This window comes from Carassius gibelio, chromosome B7 (assembly GCF_023724105.1).
Source record: "Carassius gibelio isolate Cgi1373 ecotype wild population from Czech Republic chromosome B7, carGib1.2-hapl.c, whole genome shotgun sequence".
NCBI lineage: Eukaryota > Metazoa > Chordata > Actinopteri > Cypriniformes > Cyprinidae > Carassius > Carassius gibelio.
The window spans coordinates 29,628,062-29,640,561 of NC_068402.1; the positions used below are offsets into that span (position 1 = coordinate 29,628,062).

The 12,500-nt window shown below is 41.6% G+C and overlaps 2 protein-coding genes across 4 annotated transcripts in view; one reads left to right on the forward strand and one right to left on the reverse strand.

Annotated features, from left to right (window-relative positions):
* The window catches only part of LOC127961382 (regulator of G-protein signaling 20), a 315,518-nt gene that overhangs the window by 289,245 nt on the left and 13,773 nt on the right, over positions 1–12,500 (reverse strand). The gene's annotated exons all lie outside the window — the stretch shown is intronic.
* The window catches only part of LOC127961384 (syntaxin-18-like), an 8,129-nt gene continuing 3,526 nt past the window's right edge, over positions 7,898–12,500 (forward strand). Inside the window, exon 1 of the mRNA XM_052560474.1 lies at positions 7,898–8,109. Coding sequence (XP_052416434.1) covers positions 7,942–8,109 — 168 coding nt within the window. The 5' untranslated portion in view covers positions 7,898–7,941. The remainder of the gene's footprint in view (positions 8,110–12,500) is intronic.

Here is a 12,500-nt window from a genome sequence, read left to right on the forward strand (position 1 = left end):
TCAAACAGCAGCAGTTGGACACATGTGCAGCTCACAATGAACTCCAGCGGAACACCGAGCTCTTAACTCAGAGACTGTCAGCCCTCACACAGCAGACCAGGAAGCTTCAGACAGAGAAGGACAGCTATCAGTGTGAGCTGACCGCCCTGAGACTCCAGCTAGAGGACAGAGAGCAGTCCACAGCAGAGATGAGGCAGCAGCTGAGAGAGATCCAGGAGGAGAGAGAGCAGCAGCACAGCGAGATCCAGGCCCTGAGAGAGCAGCTGAGAGAGCTCCTCCTGGCCAGAGAAGAGCCAGAGCAGACCCACAGAGCTCAAACACTGCCCTCCAGCCCAGGGAGTCAACACCCAGCCCTCAGCGCAGAGAGACCCGACCCAGCCCGCTCGCAGCCGTCACAGCGCCCCCTGCCAGACTCCTCGTCTCACAGCAGCCCAGCACCAGCCAGCACAGAGGAACCCGAAATAGCTCTACTCATCGATTCAAACGGCAAATTCATCGATGTAAAGAAACTGTTCCCCCAGCACAGAGCTGTTAAACTCTGGTGTCCCACCACTGACAAAGCCCTGGAGCTCCTGACAGAGTCCCAGCTAGGCCGGCCCAGCCACATCATCATCCACACGGGCACCAACGACCTGCGGAGCCAGCAGGACCGAGTGTCGAACTCCCTCAGAGCCGTCGTGGATAAAGCTAGAGAAACCTTCCCCAACTCCAAAATCATCCTGTCCACTTTACTTCAGAGGAAAGATTTCCATCCCATAACAATTAATAAAATAAACTCCAGAATCTCTAGACATTGTGCCCTCCTGCCCAACGTCCACTTGGCCCACCATCCAGACCTGGACACTGAATGTCTATACGACCACGTCCACCTTTATAAGAACCTGGTACATATCCTCGCAAAGAGACTCAAAGATGTCACTCTATACAGGACCAACCAGACCAGCCCCAGGTGGAGCAGAACCAGCCCTAACCCAGCCAATCCATCGAGACACACTCCAGCAAACTACATCCCAGTCCACAGCCCATCTAGAGCCCCGACCGGAGCACCACCCAGAGCTCCACCGCCCAGAGCTCCAGCACCCAGACAGGACCCCTACAGACAGAGACCGCTCAACAACAGCCCCACAGCTCCAGCAGCTGAAGCCCGTCCACAGCAGAGCCCGACCCAGCCAGGCAGACTGAGCTACGCCCAAGCTGTCAGCGGAGGAGCACACCACCCTAACGCTGAACTCCACAACATCCAACACATGCTGAGTATCATCTGCTCGCACCTACTAACACACAGTGGACAGTGGTAAAAAAAAAAAAAAATATATATATATATTTTTTTTTATATATATTCTGTGGTATCAATCTATGTTTAATATGGAATTGTTGATGTTTTGAGTTCCTACCACAAACTTAATCCCATCTTTCATTCTTCTGATTTTAATCTGTAGTAATTTTGCATCATTTCTCTTTTCTCAAAATAGCAAACAAACCATACACATTAATTTAAAAGTTTACGATGAAATCACTTAGTTTTTCTACATGGAATATTCAAGGTCTAAACTCCTCAGTCTTTGGCCTAAAAAGTAGACATTCTGATTTTATGAAAGAACTACAAGACCTAGATGTCATCATCTTACAGGAAACCTGGTGTAGAGGAGATGTGTTCACTAGCTGTCCCTCAGGATACAGAGAGATAATATTACCATCCGTCAAACTCTCATCAGTCACACAAGGGAGAGACTCGGGAGGGATGATAATATGGATTAAATCTGAACTGCCCATAGAACTAATAAAAAAAGAACAACATCACTTGTGGCTAAAAATACAAAAAGGAATGATATCAGCATCTAAGCCTGTTTTCCTTTGTGCAGTTTACATTCCACCCCTCGAGTCTCCGTATTTCCAAGAGGAAACTTTCCAGAACATAGAGAGAGAAATCAGCCATTTCCAGGCCCAGGGAAATGTGCTGCTTATGGGCGATCTAAACGCCAGAACAGGAGCAGAATTAGATTTCATCGAATCGCACGGTAGCAGATTCATCACAGGCAATAACCACTTATACCCTTCTCACCCCAGCAGACAAAACTGTGATGAAACGGTGAACGCTCACGGACGGCAGCTGCTGCAGCTCTGCCGAGGACTGGCTCTGTACATCGTCAACGGGAGACTGCGAGGGGACTCACTCGGCCGATACACCTACAGCTCAGCTCTGGGGAACAGCACTGTAGACTACACCATCACAGATCTAGACCTTTCCTCTCTGAGGGCATTCACAGTCAAACCCCTGAAACCTTTCTCAGACCACAGCCAAATCATCCTCTATATAAAGCAATCTGAAACATCACCCCAAACAATTAGGACCCCATATCAAATGAGCAAAATAATGTCTTTCAAATGGACAGAAACCAGTGCCAGTAATTACAGCACTGCCGTCGAATCTTCAGAAATACAATCCCTCATACATTCCTTCCAAATACAGGAATACCCTAAAAACCAATTCGGCATCAATCAGGAAGTACAAGACCTAAACAACATATTCTACAAAACAGCACAAAAGAGTAATTTGGCAATCGTTAAACCAAAGAAAAAATATTTAGATACTGACAAATGGTTTGATTTGGACTGTAAGGCTCTGAGAAAAAACCTCAGAAACTTATCAAATCAAAAACACAGACAACCAGATAATCCGGACCTCCGACTTCTTTACTGTGAGGCACTAAAACAGTATAAAGCCACACTCCGGCGGAAAAAAGCACAGTTTTTGCAAAGCCAGTTTGAAGAAATTGAAAAATCTATAAACTCACACAAATTTTGGGATAAATGGAAATTGCTATACAAACCAAATCAAGAAGTTCTGGCAATCCAAGATGGGGAGAAGTGGAAAAACCACTTCCAGGAATTATACACCCCAACTGAAATTAAAAATTCTAATCAAAATGAAATAATTAATAAACTAGACAATTTGGAAAGATCAATTAAAACAAACCAAAACCCTTTAGATTTCCCCATAACAATGAAAGAATTGGAAGAAAAATTAGGAGTCCTTGAGTCCAAGAAAGCCTGTGGTGTAGACAGCATCCTGAACGAGATGCTGAAACACACAGACCAAAGCTTCAGACTGGCCATGCTCAAACTGTTCAATGATGTTCTGTGTGTAGGGTTCTTCCCTGAGATCTGGAACAAGGGCCTCATCAGCCCCATCCACAAGAGCGGAGACAAACTAGACCCCAACAACTACCGAGGCATCTGTGTGAACAGTAACCTGGGGAAGGTTCTCTGCAGCATCTTAAACGCCAGACTTTTACACTTCCTTATGAAGCACAATGCCTTGAGTAAATCCCAAATTGGCTTTCTTCCAAAATGTCGCACTTCCGATCACATTTTTACATTACAAACACTAATTGACAAATATGTACATCAAAACAAAGAACAAATTTTTGCTTGTTTCGTTGATTTCAAGAAAGCATTCGATTCAATCTGGCACGAAGGATTATACCTAAAGCTTATCGACAGTGGAGTAGGGGGGAAATTCTATGATTTGATCAAATCGATGTACACAGCCAGCCAATGCGCTGTCAAAATTGGAAACCAAAGAACCGAATTTTTCCCCCAGGGGCGCGGAGTGAGACAGGGATGCAGTTTAAGCCCCACCCTCTTCAACATTTACATCAACCAATTGGCCAATATGTTAGAACATGCTCCCTTTCAAGGTCTCACTCTCCACGACACGGAGATCAAGTGTCTACTCTACGCAGACGACCTGGTCCTCCTGTCGCCCACTAAAGAGGGGCTTCAGGACGGCCTGGACCTGCTGGAGGATTACTGTCAGTCCTGGGCCCTGACCGTCAACCTCCAGAAGACTAGAGTCATGATGTTCCAGAAACGCTCCAGATCTCAGGGACCAACACACACATTCACACTCTCACACAGAACCATTGAGAGCACAAAAGCATACACCTACCTCGGCCTGAAAATAACTCCAACTGGTAACTTTACTTTGGCTGTGAATGAACTCAAAGAGAAAGCTCAGAGGGCTTTCTATGCCATAAAACGATCAATCAAAATTGACATCCCAATCCAAATTTGGCTCAAACTTTTCAAATCAATAATTGAACCAATTGTTTTATATGGCAGTGAAGTGTGGGGTCCTTCTATAAAATTTGATTTTTTAAATTGGGAAAAACATCCGATTGAAACTCTACAATTAGATTTCTGTAAAAGAATACTCAAAGTCCAAAGAAAAACACCAAACAACGGATGCAGGGCAGAATTGGGCCAATACCCTCTCCTCCTCAACATCCAAAAACGAGCCATCAAATTCTGGAAACACCTGAAAACAAGCGACCCCAACACGTACCATTATAAAGCCCTCAAACAGCAAGAGCTGAGCGTAACGAGGAGTCCCCTGTGCCAGCTGGTGCTGAGACTGACTGAGCTCTCTCCTGCAGAGATCAGCTCGCCTCAGCACACACACACACTCACACACATTCGGCCTGCACAAATTATCAACACAGAACAAGACAAGTACATCACCCATTGGACAAACACCACTCAAAACCAACACAAACTGGAATGTTATTCGGCACTAAATCGAGAGTACACTGTTGCGAGCTACCTGAGCACAGTGAATGATGTGAAGCTCAGGAAAACCCTGACGATGTACAGACTCAGCGAGCACAGCCTGGCCATCGAGACGGGCCGGCGCAGACAGACCTGGCTCTCCCGGGAGGACAGACTCTGCTCGCACTGCATTCTGGGAGTGCCGGAGACCGAGCTGCACTTCCTCACAGAATGCCCCAAATACGAACACATCAGAGACCAATATTACCCCAAAATGAACAAGATATTTCCTCAATTTAACACCTGTAATCCAACCCAAAAACTTAGATTCATCCTTGGCGAAGAAGCCAAATGCTCCAATTTAGCAGCAAGATTTGTAGCATCTCTCCACATCCTGAGGGAAGAACAGAGCAGCAAACACCCAATCACACACACACTCACAGCCTAACACACACACACTCACAGCCTGACACACCCAATCACACACACACACACTCACAGCCTAACACACCCAATCACACACACACCCACACTCACAGCCTAACACACCCAATCACACACACACACACACACACACACACACACACACACACACACACTCACAGCCTAACACCCCATCAGACCTACACACATGTATATAATGTTAAATTCCAAGTTCAGTATTAGTTTATTTTAGTTTATGTGTGTTTTATGGACATGATTTTGATGTGTTTTATGGACATTATAATCCTTTTTTACTTTATTTATTAATCTTATAATATTATGCTTTATTTTATTTTATTTAACTATTATTATAATGTTTGGTGTACTTAATGTTCAAAATCAATTTCTATGTTGTTTTTTGATGCTTTGGCAATACAAAATGTATTTTTTTGTCATGCCAATAAAGCCTTCTGAATTGAATTGAATTGAGAGTGTGTGTGTGTGTGTGTGTGTGTGTGAGAGAGAGAGAGAGAGAGAGAGTGTGTGTGTGTGTGTGTGTGTGTGTGAGAGAGAGAGAGAGAGAGAGAGAGAGTGTGTGTGTGTGTGTGTGTGTGTGTGTGAGAGAGAGAGAGAGAGAGAGAGAGAGTGTGTGTGTGTGTGTGAGAGAGAGAGAGAGTGCGCGTGTGTGTGTGTGTGTGTGTGTGTGTGTGTGTGTGAGAGAGAGAGAGAGTGTGTGTGTGTGAGTGTGTGTGAGTGAGAGAGAGAGTGTGTGTGAGTGAGAGAGAGAGAGAGAGAGAGTGTGTGTGTGTGAGTGTGTGTGAGTGAGAGAGAGAGTGTGTGTGTATGTGTGTGTGTGTGTGTGTGTGTGTGTGTGTGTGTGTGAGAGAGAGAGTGTGGGTGTTTGTGTGTGAGTGTGTGTGTGTGAGTGTGTGTGAGTGAGAGAGAGAGAGAGTGTGTGTGTGTGTGTGTGTGTGTGTGTGTGTGTGTTCTTCTGTGGGGCACAAAAAGATGATGCTCTGAGGAACGTTGGCTACAACACCTTTGACTTACACTGAGAAAAACCATTTCTCTAAATATCTTCTTTAGTGTTGTGTAGATGAAAGGTTGGGAGTGTTTAAGCGTGAGGGGTTGATGATCTCAGACGTTCAGAGAGTTTCTGTGGTGTGTGAGAGTCATCAGTTCATCAGTTCAAATGCTCTCACTCTTCTGTTTATTTGATGTCATTGTAAAACACTGATTGTGTTTTGGATTTACTGATTTTTACAAAAGGTTTCTGGTGTTTTTCTGTCTCCTGAGAAATCATCTCACTGCGTCCAGCATCTAAATGATGCTCACTCCTTCAGATGAATATGAGACACAGATTATACACAAACACAAACTCTTCTCCAGTTCAGACAAACACAGGAACACAAGATCACATCGGACTGCAGGTCTGTGTTCAGTGTTCAGTGTTTAGAGTCAGTCTAATGTTTTAAATGCTGTCCAGCTCCAGTTATATGTATTACTTTAGTACTTTGTTGTTGCAGATAGTGAGTTAAAAGCAAGAGAGGTTACAGGAAACATACAGGGAAACTTCAACAACATTTTTAAAAAGTTGTATAAATGTTAATGATGTTTATGAAATTCTCTTTTAATTGTATTAATATTTGATACACATTATGATAACGCTGAAAGAATACATTCTTAGAAAGTCCTTATGATCTTTTTTATACTTGAACATTCCATAAAACAGAAGAAAAACTTCTGAGAATTAAAATAAATGCACAGACACTATTTAAACTGAACAGAGATGACATCACTGAATTCAATGATGAACTGCCTTTAACTATCATTCTGCATTATTGAGACACTGTTTTCCTAATGAATGTTGTTCAGTGCTTTGACGCAATGTATTTTGTTTAAAGCGCTATATAAATAAAGGTGACTTGACTTGTCTTAATGACCCGCAGTCATTAATCTTTAATGTTTGCTTACATTTCCATTCTCTACTTCTTCTGTGTGACTTTTAATGATTACAGATCCATATGATCTGACAAACACAACATCTGCATCATTGAGATCTTTATGCCTTTAATCTTTCATTTTTTCCAGCTAGTTTTGCTCATTGTCTTAATTTTATCTTAATTAGTTCCCAGTGAATTCAAAGTTGAAGTAAAAATAAATAAATCTGTTTTGCATTTTGCACACAAACAGTGGAAAATAACTTCTGTAACACTGCAGAAAGTGCTGTTATATTTGTGTTGCTTTACAGCGCAGAAGTCTAAAAGATATTGATTCTTAAATCAAGATTTAAGACCAAGAAGAAAAATAATATAAAATATTAAACTTTTATTTTTATTTTTTTATTTTTTTTAAATGTTTTAATTATAAACTTTATTTTCTTCTTCTTCTTCTTCTTTTTGTTTTTTTTTAGAAATCAAGACTTCAGTTTTGCATCTCCAGTAAAACATATTTATTTAAAACGTTTAGGTGTTTATTCAAGAAAACAATACAAAAATACAGAGGTGTAAGAACTTTTAAAGCATTGGTGGACAGGAGAATACTGTTAACGTCTCTTTAATCCCAACCCTGACACAGTCAAACCAAAATAATTCAGACACCAGATATAATTGATGATATTGTTTTTACTAGTGGGTGCAGGACACTATAGTTCATAGATGTAATTGAGGATAGCAAAATACAGTAAACTGTGACATATTATACCCAAACATTCTTCATACAGTGAACTACCAGCAAACCTGATATAAATTTGGGGCAATAATTATTCATCCACTTAGCTTGACTATGTTTGCCTTGTGTGTTTTTTCTTTAATGCGTCTTACACATGTGTTTTGATACTTTCGGTTTGACTGTAGAATACTACTCTTACTCTCACTTACTCTGGCGGAAACAGTGTTAGTATGCTGACTGCTGAGTGTACTACAGCCCGTCGCCGGTGGATGACGTCAGAGCAGCGACGTGTCAATCATGGCTGCCGATATAACATTATTATTCAAAGCGAGCGTGAAAACGGTGAAAACGAGGAATAAAGCGCTCGGTCTGATCGATTCATCTAGCAGAGACGCGACCGGAGGAGCGAAGACACCGACACCGAGACCGAGAGACAGAGACAGCGGCGGGAGAACCAGAGAAGTGGTGAGACACACACACACACACACACACACACACACACACACACACACACACACACACACACACACACACACACACACACACACACACACACACACAGAGACACACACACACACACACACACACAGACACACACACACACAGACACACACACACACACACACACACACACACACACACACACACACACACTCTCTCTCTCACAGACACACACACACACACTCTCTCTCACACACACACACACACACACACACACACACATTACGCGAATACATACATACACTAACAGACGTCAGTGTTAAATGAATAAATAAGCAGAAACACTCGTTAATGGACCTGAGATGTAAACTTTGACTCGATGTATTGACTGTGATGAGATCAAGGGATGAATGAAGAAGATGAAGATGAACTGTGATTAATGATCAGTTTGCTCTGGTGTGAGCAGAGAGGGATGATTATGTGAGGAATATTAACTGATAAAGGGTTTCCGGAGAGCTGTGTAATAAAACTCTATTAAAGTGACACTTCACTCATTCTGTCTTTATTTACTCTCTCTCCTGTTGTTCAGATCTGTTTGTCTGTCTCTCAACACTGAAAGACACCATGAGAAATGTCTCTTTGGTTTGGTTTTGTTCATTAATGCAAGTCATTGTGTTCAGTATTGTTTGGTTCCCGACGTTCCTCACATTATCTTTTATTTTGTGATCAGCAGAAGAAAGAAAGTCAAACAGGTTTGGAATAATGTGAGAGAATGATGACAGATGTATTATTTGTGACCGCTTTAAACGTCTAATACGTGTAATCACTAGAGATCTGGAGGACTGAAGGCTGATACTGTAGTTAAAGACTAGCAGCTGATGTGATTCACTCCTGTAATGCAGTGCGATCCGAGTTCAGTTCGGTTCAGGAAACAGAAGCACGCTTTAGTCACAGAGTTTCTGTGTTACCGCATGTCTTTCTGTGTAAAGTTATCTCTATATCTGAAGGACATAACTAGGAGAAAACAGTCAGATTTGCATGTTTCCTTTTGACGCGCTGAATCAGACACACTGCAATAAATATGTGTTTATCTGTTTCCACTAAATAGCTCACATATGTTTATCTTCTCAGCAAAACTGCATACATTTAATTTGATATAATTCTATTTGGCCAGTGTAAAAGAAAGAGATCATTTAAATATCTGAAACTATTTGAAACCCTTTAGTTTTTATGGATATTTTCATGTATTTATTCTAAACCATGGCAGGGATAGTATTACTGTGGTTCTAATTAAATGAACTGGCTGTTACTGTCGTATACTGCTTTATAAGTCCACACGTACGTTTACCTGAAAGGTTAGGAAGTAAATGAGCTAAGTCTGTCTCGGAGGGAAAAAAGAGGGGTTTGGGAAATTAGAAAATAAGGTGTTATCTGGAGCTGAATTGCATATTTTGTGATTGGCTGTTATGTGATCCAAGACACACTTCCAATGCACTGCTGGAATCAGGGAATCTTCCCGTCCCAGATGAGTATTTCTCCTCAGGGTTATAGTGACCAGATGAGTGTTCGTCAGACGCAGGCCGCTGGGTTCTTCACTGGTGAGGGTGTTGTGTTCTGGGAAACACTCGGTTCTTGGCTCGACAGTGATCTGATCTTGTGTTTCTGAGCCCCGCTCCACTTTGATTCATAAACATGCTAAAATAAGATTTGGATTCAGCTTTGGAACAGTTTCTCTGAGAAAGCCGATCCTGGACGGCCGTGATTAGAGGTGGAAGATGAAAACAGAGTAAATATGAGATCAGTCGCGGCTCCTAATGTGCAGCAGATGTTGTGCTCCTCTCGACGGGACAGATCTCGAGGAAGGTCTCGTGATGGCCCGAAGCGCTCCAGTGCTGTACCTCCGTGTAAACGAGACGCATTCGAGGATCTGACGCACGCCAGAATGTTCTGAAATACAAACCGTTTGCTGTTTCTTTGACCGAAGCTTTGGCCTCAGTTCTGTCTGTAAGACACTGTACTCCATCAAGAGCAAAGACTGCACTGTTAGTCATGCGTTTGTCTTTTTACATTTGAAAGGAACCGTTCAGCCAAAATCTCCTCACCCTCAGGATTATCCATCTGAGATCAGCATGAGTTTGTGTTTATGGAAACAGATTTGTAGAAATGTAGCACTGCATCAGTGTCTCATCAATGGATGCTCTGCAGTGAATGGGTGCCACTCTGTGTGTTTGAGTTAAAATCATCTTAATGCTGGATGTGTTTCAGGTTTTGTCTTCTCCAGATGTTCACTGATGGACTGGAGTGCTGTGGATTATTGTGATGTTTTTATCAGACTCTCATTCTGACGGCACCCATTCACTGCAGAGCATCCATTGATGAGACACTGATGCAGTGCTACATTTCTACAAACCTGATGAAGACACACACTCCTCCTGATCTCTGATGGATAATCCTGAGCTTAGTTTCCTGTAGTAATAGCTGGGTGATAATAAAGTTAGATTTTACGATGATATGAACAAACGTGTGTAGAATTGCTATAAATTATTGTAATGTATGGGATTGTTGATAATGTTGTAATACTTCTTGTAAGCTAGCTATTATGTGTTAGACTTTAACAGTGTCCTTCATTTTGACAGATAGGGTCGTAACAATACCATCAGAATCTATTATTACCCATTATTTTAATTTTCTTATTTTAATTATAATAAAACAATTAATTCATTTTATTTTTTAATAATGAACCAATAGGATGAGTAAATATCTTCTGTATTTATTTATTAATGATAGACCAGATGAGCAGAACACAGGAAGACCTTCAGATGATGTGTTTAGTTACGAGCTGTTGACTGTGGTTTGTGTTCGTTCATGTGAATCACTTCTGATTCACTGCTTATTCACTTCTGATTCACTGCTTATTCACTGCTTATTCACTTCTGATTCACTTCTGATTCACTGCTTATTCACTTCTGATTCACTGCTTATTCACTGCTTATTCACTTCTGATTCACTTCTGATTCACTGCTTATTCACTGCTTATTCACTTCTGATTCACTTCTGATTCACTGCTTATTCACTTCTGATTCACTTCTGATTCACTGCTTATTCACTGCTGATTCACTGCTTATTCACTTCTGATTCACTGCTTATTCACTTCTGATTCACTTCTGATTCACTGCTTATTCACTGCTGATTCACTGCTTATTCACTTCTGATTCACTGCTTATTCACTTCTGATTCACTGCTGATTAACTGCTTATTCACTTCTGATTCACTTCTGATTCACTGCTGATTCACTTCTGATTCACTGCTGATTCACTGCTTATTCACTGCTTATTCACTTCTTATTCACTGCTTATTCACTTCTTATTCACTTCTGATTCACTGTTGATTCACTGCTGATTCACTGTTGATTCACTGCTGATTCACTTCTGATTCACTTCTGATTCACTGTTGATTCACTGCTGATTCACTTCTGATTCACTTCTGATTCACTGCTGATTCACTTCTGATTCACTGCTGATTCACTGCTGATTCACTTCTGATTCACTTCTGATTCACTTCTGATTCACTGCTGATTCACTGCTGATTCACTTCTGATTCACTTCTGATTCACTGCTGATTCACTGCTGATTCACTTCTGATTCACTGCTGATTCACTGCTGATTCACTTCTGATTCACTGCTGATTCACTGCTGATTCACTGCTGATTCACTGATTCTCTCAATCAATCTTTAGCAAACAGTGAATCACTTTAATCAGCTCAGCACATTTAAGACAAACTCTATAACCTTTCGAGCTAGATTGATTCAGTTAGGGGTGCTCCGATCACGATCAGCCGATCGTTAAGCGCATCTCGTCAGTAAAGCTGGTGTTCTGTCGATTTGTCCTACACTGTCAGATTTTCCTACCTTCCACTAAAACAGTGGGTAGTACAATTCCACAACGAAAAATGCTACTGTAAAGTTATGGTTTATTAACGTCTACACCTACCACAACCCTAATCATACCCTTACAGTACTGCAAATACAGTAATTATGTGTTATATTCGCGGTTGTAGCTAGAAGGGATACAGCGTCAGGAAACCAACAATAAATATTATTTTCTGCCAATTAGATTGCGTTTTTATTAAAGTCTACACCTACCCCAACCCTAAACCTACCCTTACAGTAATGCAGATACATTAAATATCGTTGTTTAGCATGAGACAACGGACGCGATATTGATGTGCGCGTGCGCAGTAAACCCAGGTAGGAAACTCTGACAGGGTAGGATAAAATGTCAGGACACCGGTTCTCTAATCAGTGGTTAATTCCATCAGGTGCGTGATTTCACATAGAGCAGCTGTTACTACACAGAGCTGTTGTTAATAGAGAAGATGCGCAAAACCACTTCATTTTCAGCGTTTTTTGGTACAT